Here is a 25080-nt window from a genome sequence, read left to right as displayed (position 1 = left end):
CAAAGTAATTATATGATTATTATTATTAGCTTTCTCTTTTCTCTAAATTTTGCCCAAATATTTCTATACATCTGGTATTCATTTCCTGTTGTGGTGTTTAGATATCCACCAAAGATCGCTTTTTCTTTATTAGCTAAAAATTCTTCTTTATCATAGCAGAAATATGCTACATTATCTTCATAAACTCATGCAATGTGCTCAGTAGATGTCATATCTACATCAACTGCCATCCTGAGGTGTCAGAAATTTCAATAATTTCCTAAAGCACAGTTCTACCAATACATCACTCCTCATTACATCTCTGAAGTTCAGAGTGCAAAACATTCATATCAGAGTTCAGAACAGCACTCTCCAGAGTATCCTTGATTGGAGTAAAAACAATGTAGTCAACTTAAATGATTCCAAAAAAAAAAAAAAAAAACAGTGTTTCTTGTTTTCTTGCAAAAAGACCTCAGATCTGTTTCACTTACTTCTGATAATGTACTCAACAATCAAGACCAAATCTCTCTTCTCAGACTGAATCTTATTCCAAATCTTTCCTGGCATAATCATATAACTTTTATAGTGTCATCAACTTCCAAAACACTTTGGAATGGAAAAGGATGCAAAAAATGCATCCTTTTCCATTCCAAATTTACCATTCCAAAAAGTACTTCTCCTCTGACCAATTACTTGCTCTGTACAAATCTCAAATTTGGCAAACTTTGGAACACTGCTCTCATGTTTGGGGTGGTGCACCTAAGACCTCCCTAAAAATTCTTGATGCTGTTCAGGAAAGGGCAGTTCAGTTAATTAATGATTCATTGCTTATGGACTCTCTTCAGCTACTTTCTTATAGGAGATAAGTTTATGCATTGTATCTCTTCTATAGATATTTCCTGTTCATCAGAACTAGCATCTATTATGCCTCCCATTTCTGTCAGATCTATAGGAAGAACTCAAATGGATTTTGAACAGCTGTTGCTCAAGCAACAGCTGCTCAATATCCCTTTACAGCTGAACTGCATTCTCACTGAATCTGCTACTCATGAACCAACTTTTGTTCCATCCACCTCAATTCTGCAGAACAGCTTCCACCATGAAGCATTTCCAAAGGATTACAAGCTCTAGCAATTCAAGAAAAATAACAAAAGATTACTCTGTCCCTGACCCCTGCCCACACACGCAGCTTTTACTTGCTATAGGCCCTTCTGCCTCTCATGTGTGGAAGTAATATATGAATATTGCTTAAAACTCTTCAAGACTATGTAACATCAACGAAGAACTAAACATCTCTTTAAAACCAGAAAATATCATTACCAAGTAAGATGAGCCCAAGAATAGAGCATAGCAGTATACGACTCATTATCTTCTTTTTCTGGGACAATGCTTCCAATCTAGAACTGCCTGATATCTATAAGAACAATAATTACCTGATCTGCTCATCATATTAGTCATCACATCTCCCTAAACTTCTACACCGACATTACAATGTGAAATTGTAACAATGCATTTTCCAAGTCCAAAAATATGACTATATGTATCACTCTTAACTAGTACATCCATTATACCATCATAAAATGCAGCAAATGGGTAAGGTAAGCCACTTGTCCATTTAAAAAACCCTAACAGAGGTTCTTATATCTATCATCTCAGTCCTGTATTCCACTCCTAACCAATCTCTCTAAAACAGTGTTTCTCAAACTTCAGATATCTACGTACCCCCTTCTTAAATTTTCATTATTACCAAGTACCTCCTAATTAATTAATTAAAAATAAATTAATTAATTCAAAATGAATAAATTAATTTAAAATATTAATTAAAAATTAAATATCTATTTTATTTGAATTTATATGTTCATGTAAACAAAAAATATGATTCATTTTTAATAGAACAAAATTTGGAATAGGTTCCTCTTCATTTCCCATCCATGAAAATCCACATTTCAAGTAATTCATATCATACTTACAAAGAGTTTTCATCCTCTTCTTAGTTGGTTCTCTAGAGATGTCAGATGACACACTCTTATCAATTTCATTTGATCCAGATGCAATATCAACATTTTCTTGTTGCTTACAGCTACTTGTATTTGCTATATTGCTCTCTTTTTGGGGTTTTATAAATCCAATCTTTAACCAATGATCCATACGCAAGAATTTGAAAGTGACAAAAAACTACTGTATTTATTCGAATATAACTCTTTCTTCTCGAAATTAAAGCTAAAAAATCTTGTTGCGAGATATATGCGGTGATTTTCAGAAACTAAAGTTTTCAGAAAAAAACTGAAAATGGTGCAACTTACCAAGAAACCCCTAGTCACTATCACTACTTTTGGCATCGAGAACAGTTTCTTTGTGTGCATTGTCAAAGTCATCTACCCAAATAGCGTCATCTTCTTTACCATTATTTCAAGCAAAAATTACCAGTAATTTACAAAACCTGAGATACGTAGAGCAGCGAAGAACTGATATGATTGCTGCAGTATTAACAAAAGATCACGCGAACCAAAGACAAATTAGCATTTCAACAGTTGAGTTGAAATGCTAATTCCCTTCAACTGAATTTCATAATATCTGAAACATATTCACTATATATTTCTTAGAGTTTTTACACATTAATGACAGGGTGGTATCAAGCAAACCCATATTCCGCCCGGCAACATATGCTTTTGCTTGGTCTATACAGCAGTTTCTGTTGGAAGGGGGGGGGATGTGATTCATTAGTTAGTTCCGTTTTTATCCCGGTTGTCTCTAATTGCACTGTTTGTTGAAAAATATAATGACTCCTTTAATTATGCATAGCTGAAAATTGCCACATACCCCCTAATGACCTTTCGTGTACCCCCAGGGGTATGCGTACCACATGTTGAGAAACACTGCTCTAAAACAATCTGCAAAATACAGACTTATCTAAAAGTGATTCATGATTTAGTTTATTAGAATAGGGGAAAAAAACAGATGTATATGAAAGAAAAACTTTCACCAAGATATCTTCAGAGACATAAAGATAAAATATGCATGCATGTATAACAAAAATTGCACACATGCAGATACCCAAAAGAAGTACTAAATGGCATATCCTTAGAATCCAAACTAGCCTCCTCTGCAGATGCAGCGAGGATCTTGATAGCTGGAGTCTCATAATAATAGTCTACCAGATTTTTGGTGGTGTAAGGCAGCCAAGCCAATAGTTGTTCTCAAATATGCAAATGTGATTCAAGAAAAAATGTAAGCATTTAAAACAAGAACCAAGCCTCGGAGACTCAGTGGCAGACTCTGAAGAAAACACTGATTGATGATTGAGCCCAAGCAGCAAGTGATGTTGTCTGCATGGACAGAAAAATCAAAACTTCATTGTGAACTTAGGTAGTTCTAGAGGCAATTAATAGAAAAGAAGAAAGCATATTGAAAGTTTTTAGCAAGACTGCAGCATGAGCTCTGACAGAGAAACTGTCAAACCACTGATCCCTGTGGGACCCCATTTGTAACCCTCTGCCTCCTTGAAACCGCTCCACCCTACACAACTCTCTGATACCTATCAGACAGCCAATCCTGAATCCAGTTGACAAATCTGACATCCAGACCCATGTGCTGCAACTTAAATATCAGCTTATCATGTGGCACCCTGTCAAATGCCTTTGCTAAGTCTAAGAAAATTGTAGTAGATGCCTTTTCCTCATCTAATGTTCTTGTAACTTTATTATAAAAGGCTAGCATATTGCTAAAACAAGAGCACCCATTCACAAATCCATGTTGACGCTCACAGATAACATTACCCTCATCTGCCCAATGCTGTATACAGTCCCACACTACTTTCTCTAAGATCTTAACAACTACTGATGACACAAACTGGCCTATAATTAGACACTTCCAGTCTGTTACCACCCTTATGCAATGGCACTATCTTACCTTCCTTCCATTCCCTGGGCACCAAATGGTAAGTTGTATACCACAAGTGAAGAAGAGGAATACAACTGACCATTGCTGCTAACAAATATTCTTTCACAATTTCCCATGCATTAATGATATCCCGGCCTACCAATTCCTCCCTCCATGAAACTTCCCGAAGTTGACGTCTAAGACTATTATAATCACCTGCTTTATAATTCCACATAAGTTCCCGTCTCTTTGATACTCCTGCATGTCTATTCATTTTCCAATTCAAAATCATATGGTCACTCTCTCCAACTGGTGGGAGAGATGTCATCACAGTTATTATCAACTCTTCTGATGCTATAACCAAATCCAAAACTCTTGAACCTCTTGTTCCCTCTGTTACAAGTTGCCTAAGACATCTGTCCCTGAAGTATTCTAGAAATTCCATTCCATTATTGCTACATGCATCTTCCTCTCTCCAATTTATACTACTGTAGTTAAATCTCCCATAACAATCATTCTTCTTGCACTTGCCAAACTTAACTGTCTAAGCATCTCCTGGTCCCCATCCTCTGTGCTCCTGGGTCTGTAGCAACATCCCATTAAATATCCTGTCTTGCCCACCTCTACCTCACACCATATTCTCTCAAAATCATTTGTCTAACTGCCTTCCAAAGCCTCCACTCTTTAGAGGACATAGGTCATCACTTATCATAAGCAGTACCCCACCACCACACTTTCCCCTCCTATCCTGACGAAAAATGCTGCACCCAGCGACTTCTATTCCTGTTATTATATCCTCTTCTGTCAACCATGTCTCAGTGATCCCAATAATTTTTGGCCAGGCTGATGCTATCTGCACCACCAATTCCTCTCCCTTATTCCCGATACTCCTGGCATTACTATAAAGCATATAAATACCATTGTTTCTATACCAAGCATTATCCTCTTTAGACTCCACTGGGCTCAGTGTTAGCTGATGTCGTCTCCCTTCTCCCAAGTATCCATTCCCACAAGAGGCTACCCCTGCTATCATCCTCCCTGGGACACACTGACTCGTTCAGAACAGCAATCTCTCCAGATGCCTACGTCCTTCCTCATTCAAATTGCCATAGCCACCCTTTCTATTGTTCCTCCTGGCAAACACTCCTCACACATCCTATCTTGAACACCATGGATCATTGAGTCGCCATACATTATACCTCTTACCATTCCCTCTCCTCTACTGCTATTCTCTCTTCTAGCATTCCCATACCTCTCTTTCCTACCACTGTTTCCATTCTCTCCTCTTCTAGCACTCCCATACATGTCTCTCATTCCCTTTCTCTCCTCTTCTAACACTCCCAAAATTCTCTCTCTCCCTTACTCTGATTCGCCTTGCATTTATCTCTTCCATTCTCCTAATCTTATTTTTCATACTTCTGCTCTCATTCACAAGACATTCCACCTCCTCTTTCAGCTCATCTATCTCCCTCTGCAGGTCAGTCACTCTTAATCTAAATTCACTCTTCCAAACAAAACCATCTCCTAAACTTTCACAGTCACTCACACCTTCCACACTATCAACTATTATTTTCTCATTCATATATATTTTTTTCAATCTCTCGTATCACACTACTTGTCTTCCTACATTCATTCCCCGTTCCTGGAGCAACAAGGTCGGATATTGATATTTCTAATGCACTTATTTCCTCAACTGCCTGCATTTTGCGCACATACGCTCTCCACTCTCTTTCACAAGCCACATATCCAATTCCCAAGATGCATACATGCCGCAAGTACTGCATGCCACAAAGTCCCTTATGATATTGCTTATAATAGAGTTCTTAAATGGTGGAGGACTTGGTGATACACCACTTGTGACTGCAGCTGAATCCGCCATCATTCCTTACTGCTGAGTAGTGTAATCTTTAATAATTATTCAATTAATAAATTCCGTTAAATAAATAAGAAAAAAAAAGTACAAACAATTACAAGCAAAACAAAACATTTAAGTACACTAAATATAAAATAAAATGAAATATAACTAAATACAGTAATGAAAACTTAGCTTCGTTTTGTCTTCCACCGTTATGCATTCGATTCCGATGGCAACCAAAATATATTATATCGCGACAGCAACTAACTTCCAAAAAACAACCACTGATGTACACTCGTATTCAGAGAAACAATTTAGCACCTCAAAAACGTAGAAAAACGGGGGGAAAAACAGACTATTCACCGATTAAAAATCACTTTCTTCTGCAGAGCTCAAATTCACCGTCACGTGCTACGGCGACATATCAATACATGAGGTAGATAAAGTAATCCAAAACCTGATATGTGGAAAGGCAGCTGGAAAAACCTAGAAATGCTGAAATAAGGAGGTATAAATTTTTACAATGGCTGCTCTGCATAATTCAGAAGGCTTGATCATAGGGTCGAATTCCAGGTAAATGGAGTAGAGTACTCATAAGTACCCATCTATAAAAAAAAAAAAGGGAAATAAAACAGTATAAGAGCTGCAGATGTTTCATTACTGAGTGCTCCAGGTAAGATTTATGCATACTTGAGAATAGGCTATCAGGATCAGATTTTCACTTTAAGACAAACAGTTGGGAAATCTAGGGCATCTAAGAAGGATCTGAATTTAACTTTTGTAGATCTGGAAAAGGGATGACATTGTACCAAAAGAAAAGCGGTTTAAAAAGCTACAATTATACAGTGCAAATGGTACATTACATTCAGCAGCATGTAGTCTACAATTGAGTTCAGTCAGTAACTAGAATTGAATAAACTTGAATAAGTTGGTTTTTGATATTAATCAGTGGAGATTATCTGCATGGATTTATCAGGTGTGAGAAAGGGTGCCCATTATCTTCACTGTTATTCATCATCTATATGGATCACATTAGGAAGGAAATTCTCATTAGGCCATATATCAAAATTGGAGATATTCAACTCAGCTGTCTTTGCTTTATGCAGATGATATTATACTCTTAAATAAATCTAGTGTAAGTCTGCAGGATTCCATAACTAAATCGAATATCTGCTGTAACAAATTTGGTAAGAAGGTCAGGAATAATAAGACAAAGACTGAAAATGCTTTTCATCAACCACATCCTGAATGGAGAACTTATAGAACAAGTAAAATATTTAAGCTATTTAGGTATAATTTTTAGTAAAGATGCAAATTATATATGTAATTAGACAACAGAATTACCAAAAGTAGTATAGTAGGAAATCAATTGAATAATTTTATATATGGAATAAGACATAAATCAGTCAAATCACTAACTGCTGTATATAAAACAGTGTTTACACTGTTTTATATACATTGCTTTATATCACAATATCCCATATACCTTCTAAGGGCACATATCAGGAATTTCATGATGATAGTTGAGAAATCTCTCTAAGTTTTGTTGATCTGGAAAAGGCATGCGACAAGTTGCCAACAGAAAAGCTGTTCAAAATACTATTATATTACAGAAGACATTATAAAGATCAATACACAGTCTGTTATATGAATTGTAAGTCATAACTGAAGGAGAAACAAAAAATCATTTGATAACAAATCAGGTGTAATACAAGGAGGCACACTATATCTTCTATTATGCATCATCAATATGGATCACATTATGAAGGAAAATTGGCATTAAACCTGATATTAAAATAGTAAATATCAACTTGGATCTTTACTATGTAAATAATGAAGTACTCCTAAATAAATGAAAAACAATATTTCAGGACTCTAAATTGAATATCCTTTATACATGTATAAATCAAACATACATATAATCAAACATACTGCATATATATGGTGAACTTCTGGTCCAACATCTGCTTCATTTAGTTTTTGATGGGGATATGTTTCCGATGTATTGTAAGTTACTGTTTGTGGCTCAGACTTTCTGAGGGGGGGAAAAAAGTTAATTACATATTTCATTTATGATTATATTATATATTTTATTTATGACTTTTTTATACAGTACTTTTATCTTAGCATTCAGTATATATAACATTTATAATTTATTTGTTATTTATTTTGCAACAATATTATAAAAGTTGAACTAAAACTCTCTAGTGAATAATTTTAATGAAGAATGCATTTTGAATATGTAAAGGCAAAGCAATATGAAATTCTGTTATCCTTAACAAAGAAATTATTATTAAAAATTTCTTCATAGAATCAAAATTCTGACTCATCATGGGAGGGGCTCATCCTTAATGCCATAATGCCTATTAAACCACAACTTGAAAACAACATTCACAGTTCTTGATCACTGCCACTCACCACATCATGGTGAAGTTTCCTGTATATATTTTCTTGTCCCTTTTTATATTATTTTAATTATTCTTAAAGAATTGTTACTATTTTAAGAAGAGAATTAAAACAATATAAAGGGACTAAAAATTGATATCTGGACTGTTGAAAACCTCTGTAAATATCATTCAGTATTTACAATGTAAATATTATCTTACCTTTCTTTCATGGGAATGGAATGGATCAATCAGTTCCATTCCATTCTTTCATGAGAATGGAATTGAATATTTGTTGTTCTTAGAAAGAGACTGGAATATGGGATACTTTCCAAGCTGAAGGATAATTAGATGGTGGACACTTATTTTTTTTCACTTTTTTTTTTCCTGAACTGGATATATGTGAACTTTCTTCCAGGCATGGTGGATGCCAACTGAATATTATATAGTGTATAGATAATAAAGAACAGATGTTAGTTCAGGAACACATCTCTTGAGCACAACAGGTGGGATTCCATCTGGAGTAGAAGCCTTTTTAGTATCTAGATTGTTCAAGATTTTTCAAGGTAAAGAAGGAGGTGATCTGTCTCCATCATATATAATTGTGTGTTCCAAATACTGCGTACTCTGGATGTCAGTAAAGCTGTGGGACTAGATGGTATTTCACCATGGGCTTTGAGAGAATGTGCTAAAGAACTGACAGCTCCATTGACCTGGCTCTTCAATAAAAGTCTGGCTGCAGGAAAAGCCCCCAAAGAATGGAAGAAAGATAAAATAGTGTCATTGCACAAGGGTGGTAGCAGACTGGAAGTGTCTAATTATAGGCCAGTTTGTGTGATCAGTAGTTGTTAAGGTCTTGGAGAAATTAGTGAGGGACTATATACAGTGTTGGGCAGATGAGGATGATGTTATCTGTGAGAATCAACATGGATTTGTTAAGGGGTGCTCATGCTTTAGTATTCAAATATGATTGCCTTTTATAATAAAGTGATAAGAGCAGTTGATGAGGGAAAGGCATATACTGCTATTTTTTTAGATTTTGCAAAAGCATTTGACAGGTGCCACATGATAAGCTGATATTTAAGTTGCAGCACATGGGTTTAAATGTCAGGTAAGTCAACTGGATTCAGGATTGGCTCTCTGATAGGTATCAGAGAGTTGTGTATGGTGGGGCAATATCAAGGAAGCAAAAGGTTACAAGTGGTGGGATTCCCCAGGGCTCAGTACTAGGACTATTGTTCAACCTTTATATAATGACATTGTCAATGGATTGCAAGGGGATATTCAGTTGTTTGTGGATGATGTGAAGCTGGAAAGGGTTATCAGTAATTAGTGCAGATGTGGCAGCCCTGAAACAGGATTTGAATATACTAGACAGATGGGCAAATGAATAGGGATATTGGTTTAATGCAGCAAAATGTAAAGTCTTGAAGTTTGGGATCCATCGATAGTAGGCTGCATATTCAATTGGAGGAGCTATACTAGAAGAAGTAGGGGAGACAAGAGATTGGGGGATGATGACTGATAGAAAACTGAAATTCAGGGAGCAAAGGTTGGTCAATTGGTAGAGCCTCTACTACTAATGGCTCACAAAAAGTTAAGAAAGTTTGAGCGCAGTTAGTAGGTGAAAGGGGACCAATTGTTCGATGCTGTTGGCACACACTCTCCCTCGATGAGTCTGTGGAATCCCTGGAGGTGTCTAATAATAATAATTTCAAAGATGGTGAAGGTAACCCAGAGACTCTGATCAGACCACACTTAGACTATTGTTCTCAAATTTGGTCCCCAGGATTTGAAAGGGATAAGTTAACTGTGGAAAGGGTACAGAGGCAGATAACAAAGATGGTTTCAGGACTGTACGTCAGTTATGAGGATCAGCTGAGGGAATGTGGACTGCAGAGTTTGGTGAATAGAAGAAGGAGAGGTGATATGATCGAGACTTTTTAAACTGTTGAGAGGCAGTTACAGGGTGGACATTGGGGAGTTTTTTGCTTGGTGGAACAGCAGGAAGGAGTAATGACAAGGGGCCATCCCTGGAAGTTACAAAAGGAAGCTGTGAGCACGAGGGTGGTTGAACTGTGGAATTCATTGCCTGAGAGAGTGGTGAGAGCAAGAACGGTCAATGAGTTCAAGGAGTGGTATGATAGACTTTGTTTTTCCTAAGAAGGACCTCCTACGATGAGTCTCTTTTAAACTCTATGGAGGTCTAAATAATAATAATAATATATGCAGGTGTTGGATAAGAAGAGTCATGCCTGAGGTCAGTCCTAGCTTTAGTGATGTTGCAATGAGAAAGAGAGAGATGCAAGCACAGATGAACAAAACGAGGGATCAGAAGGCACAACTTGGCACATTTGGTGAGTTTTCCATATTTAGTCCTATCAAAGTCCGACAGCTTTTTTTTTTTTTTTTTTTTGATGATGGTTTTGCTAGTATTGTGGGTTTCAGTGTAGGTTGTGAATGAAGCTGGGGTTTTTGTCTCAAGTTGCTTCTGATAAGTGGTTTTCTTTTCTTCAACTATCCTTGCACATTTTTTTAGAAAATTGATTGGATATAGGGTGGGAATTTTGAAAAGAGTGAAGAATAAAACCTCCATTTCTACATGGATAATTTCTGTAAAAAAGATCACAACAAGTATCTGGATTTGAAGAACAGAAACAACAGTCTGACCATGGAAAAGATTAGAAGTCATGGATCTTCCTACTTGGAACTGTTGTAATGCCAAGCAGAAAGATCTATGACTACAAGGGCTGTGAATGCCTGAGATGAGGATGTTCCAAATGAGATTGTGATCTGAATTACCAAGAGGAGCAGTCACATCAACTGTGGACCTGGAAAGAGAACACATCCAGAGTGTTTGGTGTGTAGAAAGGATTGTCAAGGATCCTGGTTGGAAGATGAATGATTTGTTTTAAATTGTTACTTATGGCAAATATCTGTTTCTCTTCTAGCTAGGTCAGTGGAATTTGAAAAAGGAAGCCAGTTAGAATTGTAGACATTGAAGTCATCGTGGAAGATGATTTTGCTGTTAGGGAATTTTGATTGTATGAAATCAAGTTTCACAGATAATCAGAATGATTTTCAGAACTTGAGGAAGAGTAGAAACAGTAGAAGATCAAAAGGGGCAGATTTCAGATTGGAATCCTCTGATTGCTGGAAAAGAGAAAAGGAAACTGGATGTTGCAATTTGAAATTATGGCAAAAGCAAATAAGGCTATAAGACTAGTGTGTCTCTATAAATTGCATGTATTCTGGCTAGTCAGTCTAAAACATTGGATGAAAACCTGACTTAGAGGGGAAAAAACCTTGCCACCTCTAATTTGTTTTGCATCCTGGATTGGCTGTACAGCCTAAATGCAATCCAAAAGAAGTTTATTGTTATGTCACAAGTAAAAGAAATAATTAATGTGGAAGAATAACTTTATTGAATATGGAGGGTACCCTTGTGTCAGAAGCTGATCAAATTTTTCAAATGAGTGCTCACTTTGCCAAGATCTATCAAACAAGTATATGTAACATAGCGTACAGTGCTACTACTACATTGGATGAAGAGATAAAACAAAAAGTGCATGAAAATGAGGTTGAAGAGCAATTGCATAACCTGGATAAGAATTCAGCAAGAGGGATAGATGAGATATCAGCAAGTATGCTAAAGGAATTGCAGCCAAAATAGCTAGGCCATTGAAATGTTTGAGTCTCAGCTAAGATATCAGAGGAATATGAAGAATGTTTGATAGTTCCCTTGTACAAGGGTCATAAGAAATCTGATGTGTCTAACTACTGACCAATCAGTATCTATGGAGTAAGTAGTGGTGAAGAATTTAGAGAAATTCATAAAAACTCGCATATAGAAACAAGTTGACAGACAAGCTGTACTTTGCAAAAACAGCATGGGTTTACTAAAGGGAGGTCATGTTTCAGCAATTTTCTCATATTTTATAACAATCTTATAGCCCAGTTGTATGAAAAGAATGAATATACTATGATAGTGATGGCCTATGAAATGCCTTAAAAGGCATTTCATAGGCCATCATTCCGTAGGATACCACATGAAAGGCTGTTGCAGAAACTGGAGATAGGATCAAAATAAAACTCTTGATTTGGATAGGTGGATGGGTTACAGACAAGTATCAGAAAGTGACATATGGTAAGTGTGAAAGTGCTAGATTTAAGCTGACCAGTGGTGTATCCAAGGAATCAGTTATAAGACCATTATTGTTCAATCTTTACATTAATGATATTGAGAAGGATATAATAGGAGATATTCAATTGTTTGCTGATGATGATGCAAAGATAGGCAGAGCTATCAAGGACACTATGATATCCAACACTTACAGAACGATTTGAATAGGCTGACCAGTGGGTAAATGATAATGGCTGTCTATTCAATGTAGTAAGTGCAAAGATATGCTCTTTTGTGTGATTCGATTTCCAACAGCATGTTATATTGGCAGGGTTATGCTACAAGAAGCTGATGAGATAGGCCAGGAATCTTGGAGTTATGATGGATAAGAAACTGAAATTCAATGATCACATAGCAAAAACTGCATATACAACTCAAACAAATACAACTATTGAAACAAACATTGACATGTAAGGATGAGGAAGTCATTTTGTCTCTTTACAAGGCTTTGATACAATCCCCATCTAGAATACTGTGCACAGATTTGGTCTCCTGTTTGTGGGGGGAGGGGGATAAATAGAAAGAGTGCAAAGAAGAGTAACAAAGATGGCAGCAGATATAAGAATTATTGAATACAGATTACTAGTACAGATTGTTGTACAGGATATCGTATGAAATTTTTTCATTATATGGAAAATGGGGAGAGAACATGAGAGCATCCATGGAAGATGTTTGTGTGCAGTTAAGAAAGGGGTAAGAGCTGGAATTTTCTCTCACTGAATAGTGAGTGAGTGAGTGAGTAGAACAGTTTACCTACCTGTTGAAGTCGTGCGAGTGGTTTAAGAGACGGTATGACAGTATGGCCTCCCTCAATAAGTGCTTGACTCCCAGGAAATCTTAGATGATGATAATAAAATCTAGAGGTGAAAGTCAGTCTTTGAAGAATGTCTGATTGTGTTTGGAGATGTATGTATTAATCATGGATAAGTGGAAGTGAAGCAAGAAATAAGACAGGATGGAGTTTTGATAGCGCTTAAGTTCACAAGGTTATGTACTTGCCCAGTGAAGAACAGCAAGGAGATTAAGACACCAGTTATGGAAGATCTGGACGCTTTGAATAATTATGCATTACAACCCCAACAGCATCAACTGTGTTCCTCTAAGAATAGTATTCTTACAGGAACCTCAGTATTTGGATGACTTAAGTGGTGCACATCATTTATATTAGAATTAACTTCATGAACATCGATGAAGAGGGATATGGCAAAGAAAGAGGTATAAACTTTGGCCAATCAATATACTGACCACATTTTTCTTGATGTTATCTTTTTTTTTGCAGCTCTTGTTTTATATCTGTACTCATCCACTTAATCCCCATTTGGTTTATCTTCCTGACCATGGGCATGCAATCTGATACTGCCTCTCTCAAACAACTTTGACCACTTCCCATGCACTACAGACATTCTTTCCTATGCCATAATTACCAGCTCTACAGCTCAACATAAACCCTTTCTTGTCAGAATTCCAAGTTTTGCAATCTCTCAAAACAAGACTGTAGGGTTACTTTTCATCATTGAAGGAAGAGCGTCTACCTAGATTATGGATACATCTATTGATGCTATTACCAGATCCAGCACTCTCAAATCCCTGGTCCCCAATGACATGCTGCTTCAGGTAATTATCCCTTAACTGTATAAATTCCACTTCCTCTTTTGTATGCCCTCTTTCAGTCCCCATAATAATTGTTTAGTCTGCACTCATTGTGCTAATCTGCCAACGCATGACATCCACATCTTCCTGTGGATCCTTTGTCTATAGCAATAACCAACAATGTGGCTTTGGCAGTTAAGAGAGGTGAAAGGCTGGATGAGATAATTGTGATGGTGGGAACAAATGACTTGAGTGGTGGTGTAAATAGGGCAGCGAGAGATATGAGATTCTTGCTTGAGGTGGTAGGAAAGAAGACACAGAGAGGAAAGATAGCATGTGTGTTGCCTAGGTATGATAATGACGAGCTGAGCAGAAGAGCAGCAATACTGAATGACATAATAGCTAGAATGTGTGAAAAGAGAGGACCGGAATATGTGGATACTTGGAGTGCATTTGAGGACAGAGAGGAATAGTATGCAAGAGACTGCTTACATTTGAATGAGGAAGGACGTAGGCATCTGGAGAGATTGCTGTTTTGAACAAGTCAGTGTGTCCTAGGGAGGATGGTAGCAGGAGTGGCCTCTTGTGGGAATGAGTACTTGGCAGAAGGGGGATGAAATCAGCTAACACTGAGCCCAGTGGAGTCTAGAGGGGATAATGCTGGGTATAGAAACAACAGCATTTATATGCTTTATACTAATTCCAGGAGTATCGGGAATAAGGGAGAGAAATTGGTGGCGCAGATAGCATCAGCCTGGCCAAAAATTATTGGGATCACTGAGACGTGGTTGACAGAAGAGGATATAATAACAGGAATAGAAGTCGTTGGGTGCAGCATTTTTCGGCAGGATATGAAGGGAAAGCGTGGTGGCAGAGTACTGCTTATGATAAGTGATGACTTATGTCCTCTAAGAGTGGAGACTTTGGAAGGCAGTGGCACTAATGATTTTGAAAGCATATGGTGTGAGGTGGAGGTGGGCAAGACAGGATATTTAGTGGGGTGTTGCTACACACCCAGGAGCACAGAGGGTGGGGACCAGGAAATGTTTAGACAGTTGAGTTTGGCAAGTGCCAGAAGAATGATTGTTATGGGAGATTTTAACTACAGTAGTATAAATTGGGGAGAGGAAGATGCATGTAGCAATAATGGAATGGAATTTCTAGAATTCTTCAGGGACAAATGTCTTAGGCAACATGTAATAGAGGGAACAAGAGGTTCAAGAGTTTTGGATTTGGTTATAGCATCAGAAGAGTTGATAATAAATGAGATGACATCTCTCCCACCAGTTGGAGAGAGTGACCATATGGTTTTGACTTGGAAAATGAACAGACATGCAGGAGTATTAAAGAGACGGGAACGTATGTGGAATTATAAAGCAGGTGATTATAATAGTCTAAGATGCCAACTTGGGGAAGTTTCATGGAGGGAGGAATTGGTAGGCCGGGATATCATTAATGCGTGGGAAATTATGAAAGAATATTTGTTAGCAGCAATGGTAAGTTGTATACCACGAGTGAACAAGAGGACACAATTTGGAGTAAAATGGATGACAAATAATATTAAACAGGAATCGCATGTGAAAAAGAGGCTATGGAAGAGTTATAAGGAGACAGGTGACGAGAAGATGCATGAAGAGTATAAGACACAGGCCAGAAGAGTGACTAGTATGGTAAGGAAGACGAAACTGGAATATGAGAGGAGATTGGTCCTAAGATCCAAAGAAAATCCTAGGGAATTTTTTAGATATGTGGCCAGTAGGAGGAGAAATGACTGTGGAAGAATGATATTGTGGGATAAAAATGGGAATAGAGTGACTGATGCAGAGGACATAGTGGAATTTTTCAATGAACACTTTATTGGAGTATTTCATTCTGGAGGAGTCAGTTTTAATGCTAGAAGGATTGGGCAGGTTCGAGGTTTAGAGGTACAGGAGGAGAGTGTGTTTCAAATACCAAGTACTCTGGATGTCAGTAAAGCTGTGGGACTGGATGGTATTTCACCATGAGTTTTGAGAGAATGTGCTAGGGAACTGACAGTGCCTTTGACCTGGCTCTTCAATGAAAGTCTGGCTGCGGGAAAGGTGCTCATGGAATGGAAGGAAGGTAAGATAGTGCCATTGCATAAGGGCGGTAGCAGACTGGAAGTGTCTAATTATAGGCCAGTTTGTGTGTCATCAGTAGTTAGTAAGATCTTGGAGAAAGTAGTGAAGGACCATATACAGCATTGGGCAGATGAGGGTAATGTTATCTGTGAGAGTCAACATGGATTTGTGAATGGGTGCTCTTGTTTTAGCAATATGCTAGCCTTTTATAATAAAGTTACAAGAACATTAGATGAGGAAAAGGCATCTACTACAATTTTCTTAGACTTAGCAAAGGCATTTGACAGGGTGCCACATTATAAGCTGATATTTAAGTTGCAGCACATGGGTCTGGATGTCAGATTTGTCAACTGGATTCAGGAATGGCTGTCTGATAGGTATCAGAGAGTTGTGTAGGGTGGAGCAGTTTCAAGGAGGCAGAGGGTTACAAGTGGGGTCCCACAGGGCTCAGTACTAGGACCTATATTGTTTAACCTTTATATTAATGACATTGCCAGTGGATTGCAAGGGGATATTCAGCTGTTTGCGGATGATGCGAAGCTGGGAAGGATTAGTAATAGTGTAGATGTGGTAGCCCTGCAAGAGGATTTGAATAAGCTACATAGATGGGCAAATGAATGGGGGTTTCAGTTTAATGCAGCAAAATGTAAGGTCTTGAGGTTTGGGAAACATCAATGGGACACTGCATACGCTATGGGAGGAGTTATACTGGAGGAAGTAGGGAAGACAAGAGATCTGGAATTGATGATTGTTAGAAACCTGATATTTAGGGGACATATTGCAAAGGTGGTGAAGGTAACACAGAGGATTGCTGTAATAATGAGAAGGATGCTGACCTGCAGAGATAAAACAGTTATTATTCTGTTGTATAAGACCATGATCAGACCACACTTGGACTATTGTTCTCAGATTTGGTCTCCAGGATTTGAAGATGATAAATTAACTGTGGAAAGGGTACAAAGGCAGATAACAAAGATGGTTTCAGGAACGTACAATGATAGTTATGAGGATTGGCTGAGGGATGTGGACTGCAGTTTGGTGGATAGAAGGAGGAGAGGTGATATGATTGAGACTTTTAAACTGTTGAGAGGTGGTTACAGGGTTGACACTGGGGGGGTTCTTTCGCTTGGTTGAACAGCGGGAAGGAGTGATGACAAGAGGCCATCCCTGGAAATTACGAAAGGAAACTGTGAGCAAGAGAGTGAGGAGTAGTTTCTTTGCATGGAGGGGGAGTTGAACCATGGAATGCATTGCCTGATGGATTGGTGAGAGCGAGAACGGTCAATGAGTTTAAGGAGTGGTATGATAGACTCTGTGTTTCCTGGGGGGTGGGACCTCCCCTCGATGAGTCTTGATAGACTTTGTGTTTCTTAGGAAGGACCTCCCATGATGAGTCTTTTGACTCCAAGGAAGCCTGAATAATAATAATAATAATATTTTGTCCTATCGTTTCCAGACTTTTGGACTATCTTTTCCAGACCTAAAATCCTTAACTTCTATTTGTGTTGATTGAAGTTCTTCAGCTATCATCAGCAATACCCCACCTCCAGTCCTATTCCCTATATCTTCCCTGAAAATGCAACATCCTTTACATTATATCCCTGTAGTTATATCATTTTTCTGACAACCAGGTCGCACTGATGAATATAATTTTTGGTCAAGTTGACCTGATTAATGCCAAAACCTCCTCTCCTTTATTTCTGATACTTCTGGTATTCACATATATGCATTTCAACATCCACTTGAGCTCAAAGTTACCTTTGCATAATGTCATTACCAACCCCTTCAGATATGAAACCTGTGAAACTACATTTGTTATTGCATAATCATTTCCATTCATGCACTGATTTGTTCCATGGGTGGCTGAACCCACATTTGACTGCACCATCCCTTCCAATACTTCTACTTTCCCAGATTTTGCACTTCTGAACAACACTCTTGCCAAAAAATTCAAACTCTAAAACCATTCAAACATTCAATCAGGCATATACAAATTATGAGAAAAACTGCAAAGTATACTCTATTTAATTACAAAAGAAACGAATAAATTATGAAAGAATTAAACCAAGAATCAGTAATAGAAAAAATTAAAAATATAAACATAAATGGATGAAACACATTCAAAGAATGAAAGTAGAAAGATTACCAAAACAAGCTTTAAAGTACAAGCCATTGAGAAAAAAAAAACCAGGACGTCCTCTTAAACGATTCAATGATGTATACTCTAAGGCCAGAATAGGCCACGCTAGGCCTAAATCTTTGATATGCATGATGATGATATACAAATCCTTGTATATCATCATCATGCATACCAATACCAATCCTTTCATCATCAAATTCACTCCACACATCTATAAATAGCATGCGATTTCTCCTGCAAAATCTTATTGATTCATTAGAAATTATGGTCATTTTTTTAAATTGGAGTCCTATCATACTGAGGCAGCAGACTCACAATCTTTAATGTCTCACTCTTCTTTTTTGCTTCTATCAGCAACACTTTCATATTTTCTCGCATTGCATATTTCTTACCTTTCAAATCATTTGTGCCTGCCAAAACAATCAATTCTGTCACTTCTCCACTCTGCAAACTAACAGCTTCACTGACATCATTGATGTTCACACCTAGGAAACATGCTTTCATCACTTTCTCAGTAAGTCTCCATACAATACCTTCAAGTTTCATCAAGTCTCCATACAATAGCTTCTCCAATTTTCTCATTCACTTTTTTTTTTTCCATTCTTCCTCCTGTTATACCATGAGCCAATCATTTCTGCAGTTGCTCTTGCACATGTTTTGTCTCCACTGAAGGACTTCATATAAGCAACTATTTCTTGCCTCACCGTTTCTTCATCATCAGCCACTTCTTTTATACTTTCATTCATATTTTGTCCACTACTGTTCACTCCTTCCACATTCTCCTGCTTCCTAGATGAAACATTTCTGACACAATCTATCTCCACACTCGCTTTTACACCATAAACCATTCTCTCCCAGCCCTGAGTACAATTAACACATATTTTCTTGTATGGACAGGTGCATGAAAATCACTTTTTCGAAGGATACCATATATTAAATTCACAAACACACACAGTCTAAAGTAAGTAAAATACATCAATAATAATTACTAAAATTACTAATATTTACTAAATTAAAAAAATATATATATACATAAGTCATGTCAACACCACTACTACTTATGCACTATGCTAGTGCCACCATATAAGTGACATTTAGAGATGACAGTTTTAGATTATGAATAATTTTAGGAACTTGAAATGTAATGTATGTAATGTAATGTATTTTTGTTGTTACAGGAGAGATGAAAATTACTGCATTTAATAATATTGTGCATAAAATCCAAAGGAGGAAATTATGTCAGGACAACTGAAAATTTGTAACCTCTAGCTAGAACATTGAGTTAATCTTCCATTAGTGGACAATTAGAAAAATTAACTACCCACTTATTTTGGGGAAGCTTGCTAGAATTAGGAGACCATTGTTAAAGATTACTTATTGCTGAGATATATAGAGTTTATTTATAAAAAGTAGAATTTCTGGATTGTTTGGAGATGTTAACAATCAAATTAATGCCATTAACAATCATTAAAGCAGAGAGGTCTGATTCTAAATTTGAAATTTCTAGGATTATATAAAATCTGTCTCTGAATGCTTTACTTGGTTTCATTTGAGAGAATGACTTGGTTTGAGATAGATTTAATAGATTCTTTGATCCTGGCAAAAGTGGGGATGACATTCACATTTCTGCATTTTTTTAGAAATGAAATTCTTGCTAACACCTTACCATGTTGCACGTGCATTTTTTAAGCTTCTTGGTATTCCTTGTTATAACATCCCTGTGAAGGATTCTAATTTGTTATTGAAGAGGATGTTATAGCTTAGTAGACTAATGTGATAGGAAAATTACACCTGCAACATGGTAAAATATTGGCAAGAATTTTTTTCTAAAAAAATTTAGAAAAATATTTTCCAGCCCATCCCACCCATATATTAAGAACTACTTAATATATGGGTGGGGTGGGGTGGATTTGGATATACGGTCAAAGCAAGTGTTTATTATACATTGCAGAGCTGTGAAGTACCATACTCTGGCAATGATCGAGAAATCTGATGAGAGGAAACCATCTACCATTTTCATGGTAGATGGTTTCTTCTTTCTAAGCCATCTACCATGGCACAGAAAGAAATCTGTGACACTAGACTTCATAAATGTCTTGGAAATATAAAAAAAAGTTACCACATGAGTCTCCAACCTTGTCTATGGCCTGTGTCCTAAGGTGGGTAAAGTTAGCTAGGAGGTCTGCTGTACAGCAAATGTGGCAGATACTGATGATCATCACTAATTAACTGGTAGGCTTCCAGGTAGTGAAGAAGTTGGCTATTAATGACCTTCTCCATTACGTCACTGAGGTGAGGGCAATGGGATGACAGTTGCATGGTTGCCTTTTATCTTGATTTTTAGGGTACAGGCTGAAGTGTGTATGTGTATGATTTTGGATATATGTCAGATGAATATGAGAACCTGAAGAGGCAAAAAAAAGATAATAGTGCTTCTCCTGATTTGGAATGCATCAGAAATTAACACCAAATGTTATTGGTCAGTTTTGTGTTATTACCTATGGTGTGGTTCTATAGAAATGACTCAGAGGAGCATACACAGTGTGCCTGTTAAGTAATGAGATTGTTACTTTTATTCAAAGGGCTGTCTGTGAAACATCAAACATGTTTATAGTTTTGATCACTAGAGTGTGTTGTAATTGCAGGTGCAATGTTTGAGTCAGGTGACTCAGCAGTTTTCATGTGGCAACTGTTGAAGTAACAGTGTGTGAATGGAGAGTGTCAGAAGTTGTGTCATGGAGCAAAGAACTGTGATAAAATTTTACTGTAAATTAGGAAAGACTGCTACAGAAGTATACCAAGACTTTAAAGAAGTTTACGGTGATGATTACCTGAGCCTTGCACTGGTGTTTCACTGGTTTTCAATTTTTATAGAGGGAGGGGGGGGGGTCCTTGGAGGATAAACCATGCTGTAGACGGTCAGCTTCTGCATGGACAAATGAAAATGTGGTGAAAGCTAGGGAAATTGTTGCCCATGACAGGCGAATAACTACTAGGCTATTTTGCTGTACATCTGCATGCCCTCATGCAATGTTAGGAAAGAAAGAACTGTTCCACAACAATAATTGGTTTCTGCTGCACATGACAATGCACCTGCACACTGTGTGCTGCCTGTCAAGCAGTTTCTGGGCTTCAAAGTATATCTGTGCGATCGAACATCCCTTCCCCCTTCCCAAAGAAAGTGTGCCTTGAAAGGGGAGCACTTCAGCAACATTGAGGATATCCAATGCAGTGTGACCCAGAGACTGAAGGACTTCCACTGTGCCTACAAACACCTGTATGACAGATGCAAACATTGTGTGGAGTTGGAGAGAGATTATTTTGAATCTGTGTAATTGGCATTTCCAAATATAGTTCTTTGTTCTGATATAATAACTATTGTCTGATTAGTTAACAGGTACACTGTGTACATGATAATGTACAGTCATATCGTAAGAACACTGAACTGTGACCTGATTTAAAAAAATGAGAATGCAGAGGTTAAACCTGACTAGCACAGAGTTACCTTATGAACCCGATACAGCATGTTTGGGAAGAATTAAAACATTGTTAAAGGGATGAAATAAACATGCCCAACAAGAGATGACTGCCATTTTGATGGAAGAATAGGCCTGTGCTGAAAAACCAATACTTGGGTAATGTCTAAATGTCTACTCAGGGGAGTGGGAGGTTTGTAAAAAAATAAAGGCATTGTGAAACACAAATATTTATGCAATTTTAGAAGTTTTGATTCATATATATATATATATATATACACACATATATATATATACACTATTTTAACTGGCTTATCAATTAGTCTGAGGCATGCTAATGATAAAGATGTTATACTGTCTTTCAATTGTAATATTTATATATATATATATAAAAAAGGCATACCCATGTAATGTAACGTTGACTTCTACCCTGACTGGAAGATGAATTTCCATAAAATTATCTAACTTGTTCTCTTCAAATTCTTCATTTGTACTACATAATAAACAAAATTTTTGTTCTAATTAATAAAAAAAAAAAATCATTCAGAAGAAATAATCAAACGGTCCCTTCAGAACTTGGTTCAAGATAAAATATGAAGTTTTCCAAATTAAATTTAAAAAAAAAAATTAAAAATGTATACATCTTAGCAAGTAATATGATAGTTTGTTTCAAGAAGCTGAAACAATTTTGAAGTGACTTCAATTTGAAAAATACATATTTAATGAAACTAGGTAAGAATGTGAATTTTCATCTATTATTTTAATTGACATCTGATCTCCATGGAATCAAAAGACTCAACACGGGTGGCCCATACTCTCTCTCTCTTATAAAAATATCATTGAAACCATATGCTAAACCCATTCACATTTCTGCACTCACTACACTTTCAGGCAACACATTCAACTCACCAATCACTTTCCATGCCAAGAACTTGCTTCTCACTCCCCTGCTCACACCCTCTTTACATAGCTCCTAGGGATAGCCTCTAGTTCTACCACTGCCTCCGTCTACTCTGAAAAATCTTCACATTAATCTGGTAATTCCCTCACCAACTTATGTCTCCATATCCCCTCTTCTTCTTTCACAAGGCTTTGCAAGCTGTAGTCCCTTAATCTATCCTCACATTTGACTTTCCATAGACCTGTCACTGACAGAGTAAACCTCTGGACTAGTCCTCCTTTTGGGATACCACTCCTCCATAAAAACCTGCTGATATCTATCTGACAGCGAATCAGCTATCCAACTCACTAGTCTTGTTATTTAATCCCATGTGTTTCAATTTAGCTACCAGCATGTCATGTAGTAGTCTATCAAAGGTCTTTGAAAAATCCAAGTATACCACTGTATGTGCATCTCCTTTATTCAGTGAATAAGCAGATTCCAAAAGCATGACCTTCCCTCTAACAAACCCATGCTGACCATCATAAACAATACTACTATTATCAACTCATTTCTGAATGTCAGTCCTCACCAACTTCTCTATCACCTTAACAATTACTCCAGACCATAGCTTGGTCTATAATCTGTAGCATCCATCTCTTCCCCACCCACTTTGTGAAGCAGAACAATCTTTCCCACTTTCCATTCCTTGGAACTTGCCCTGTTGCAAGATGCATGTTAAATAGGTGTGTCAAAAGTGCCATTATATTGTGGCAATATACTGTCAAGTCCTATTGCCTTGTTAACATCAAGTTTACTTAATTCCTCACGTACTTCCTGCTCATTCATCATCGGTCCCTTCTCCACCATATCCTCTACACTGCAGCTTCTAATGATGTAGCCTTCACGAGGATCAAATACTCTGATAAACTGATCATTGAACATGTCAAGAGATTAAGCATTAAATCTGAAGAAGACAATGTTTAGGCTTCATGGCTATTATTACAAACACTCATCAGATGAGTGTTTGTAATAATAGCTATGAAGAGTACAAGGCGCAGGCCAGGAATGTGACTCAAATGGTAAAGACAGCAAAAGTGCAGTATGAGAAAAAAGCCAATCAAGCTAAGAAAAATCATAATGAATTTTTTTGATATGTGGCAAGTAAAAGTAAAAATGACTACAGGAGGATAATGCTAGTTGATGACACTCGCATATTGGTAACCAATGCAGAGGATATTATCAACTAGCATTATCCTCCTGTAGTCATTTTTTGTTCTACTTGCCACATATCAAAAAAACTCATTAGGATTTTTCTGAGCTTGATTGGCTAATTTCTTCTCATACTGCACTTTTGCTGTCTTTATCATCTGAGTCGCATTCCTGGCCTGCCCCTTGTACTCTTCATGGCTTATTATTACAACCACTCATGTGGTGCTGCCTAAACAGTGCTTTCTTCAGATTTAATGCTTAATCTCTTCATTCATCTATTTTACTTTTACTTTATTTAGCCTTTTCACATTTGGAGTACACTCAGACACAGCTACTATTAAATAGCTATTCTCGTAAAAAGGCTTATACGTCAATTATACGTGATTATTAATTAACTTAAGGAATTCACAACATACACTAGAATATAAATTAAATAAACTTTAATATATATTTCCAATATTTTGGCAACGTCACGTTGCCATCTTCAAAGGAACTTAAAATAAAGACACGTGCACGCAGGCACTACACACAGTAAATGAGAAACGAAGCGAGGAAGCTATTGTTTCTCCTAAAAGTCCTGATGGTGCCCCCTTGCGGGCTATGTAGGTATTCTTGGCTGTTGGGCTGAAGGTCTCCTGATGTAAGTCTCTCAAATTTGGGGCAGTCTCATGCAACCAACTTTGTTGAGGTTTGGCATGTTTCTTGGGGCTGAGGCTGATTTCAAGAAAAGTCTTTCAAATTTGAACTTGCTACGGTGTATTACTGTGGCTTTCTTCCACCGTATTCTGTGGCGTGTATCCAGAGCATGGTCTGCAAGACCAGAGTGGCTATACTGGTGAAAATGGATGTAGTCCTTGTATTCTGAAATTCACTGTCCTGCCTGTTTGGCCAAAGTAGGACAGCTTACAGCTGCAAGTAACCTAGTATATACCAGGTTGATCTAGGGGAAGTGGTTGGTCTTTAGTGAAGAGGATAAGGGATGCCAATTTTCTATATGGTTTATAACAAGAGGTCAAGTCATGTTTTTTTAAGATTTTGGTAATTTTTTCCAGAGGTGCCTTGGATGTAGGGAATGGTGATGAAGTTGTGAAGGGGAGGGGGAGAATTGTGGTTTACTGGTTTCAATATTTTTTTTGGGGGGGTAGCCATTGACTGAGAAAGTGTTGAGGATGTGATTGTGATTGTCATTTGAACAGATTCGTTTAGCCCTGCTGTATAGTGTCTTAACTCCATATTATTGTGAAGTGTGTGTGTGTGTGGGGGGGGGATTGTTGGTGAATGTATCTGCCTGTATGGGTGGGTTTTCTATAAACAGAGAAAACCAAGGTTCCATCAGGCTGGCAGGTGACTAGTGTGTCTAGGAAAAGGAGGCTGTTGTTTTCCTCTTTTTCCAGGGTGAA

The 25080-nt window shown here is 37.4% G+C and overlaps 1 protein-coding gene across 3 annotated transcripts in view; it reads right to left on the bottom strand.

Moving 5' to 3' along the window:
• The window catches only part of LOC150100462 (integrin alpha-PS2-like), a 511813-nt gene that overhangs the window by 97295 nt on the left and 389438 nt on the right, over positions 1–25080 (bottom strand). For all 3 annotated transcript variants that reach the window (XR_016549302.1, XM_090403279.1, XM_090403280.1), the window contains exons 23-24: positions 21992–22081; positions 7646–7748 (exon numbers count right to left, since the gene is read on the bottom strand). Coding sequence is in view for 2 of the 3 variants with exons in the window: in XM_090403279.1 (XP_090259405.1) it covers positions 7646–7748; positions 21992–22081 (193 nt within the window). In the remaining variant the exon portion in view is untranslated. The remainder of the gene's footprint in view (positions 1–7645; positions 7749–21991; positions 22082–25080) is intronic.

Source organism: Typopeltis vanoorti, chromosome 13 (assembly GCF_054136105.1).
Source record: "Typopeltis vanoorti isolate ZY-2024b chromosome 13, IOZ_Tvanoo_1.0, whole genome shotgun sequence".
NCBI classification, from domain to species: Eukaryota; Metazoa; Arthropoda; class Arachnida; order Uropygi; family Thelyphonidae; genus Typopeltis; species Typopeltis vanoorti.
The sequence above is the reverse complement of the archived record's forward strand: the minus strand, read 5'-3'. Positions and strand labels throughout refer to the sequence as shown.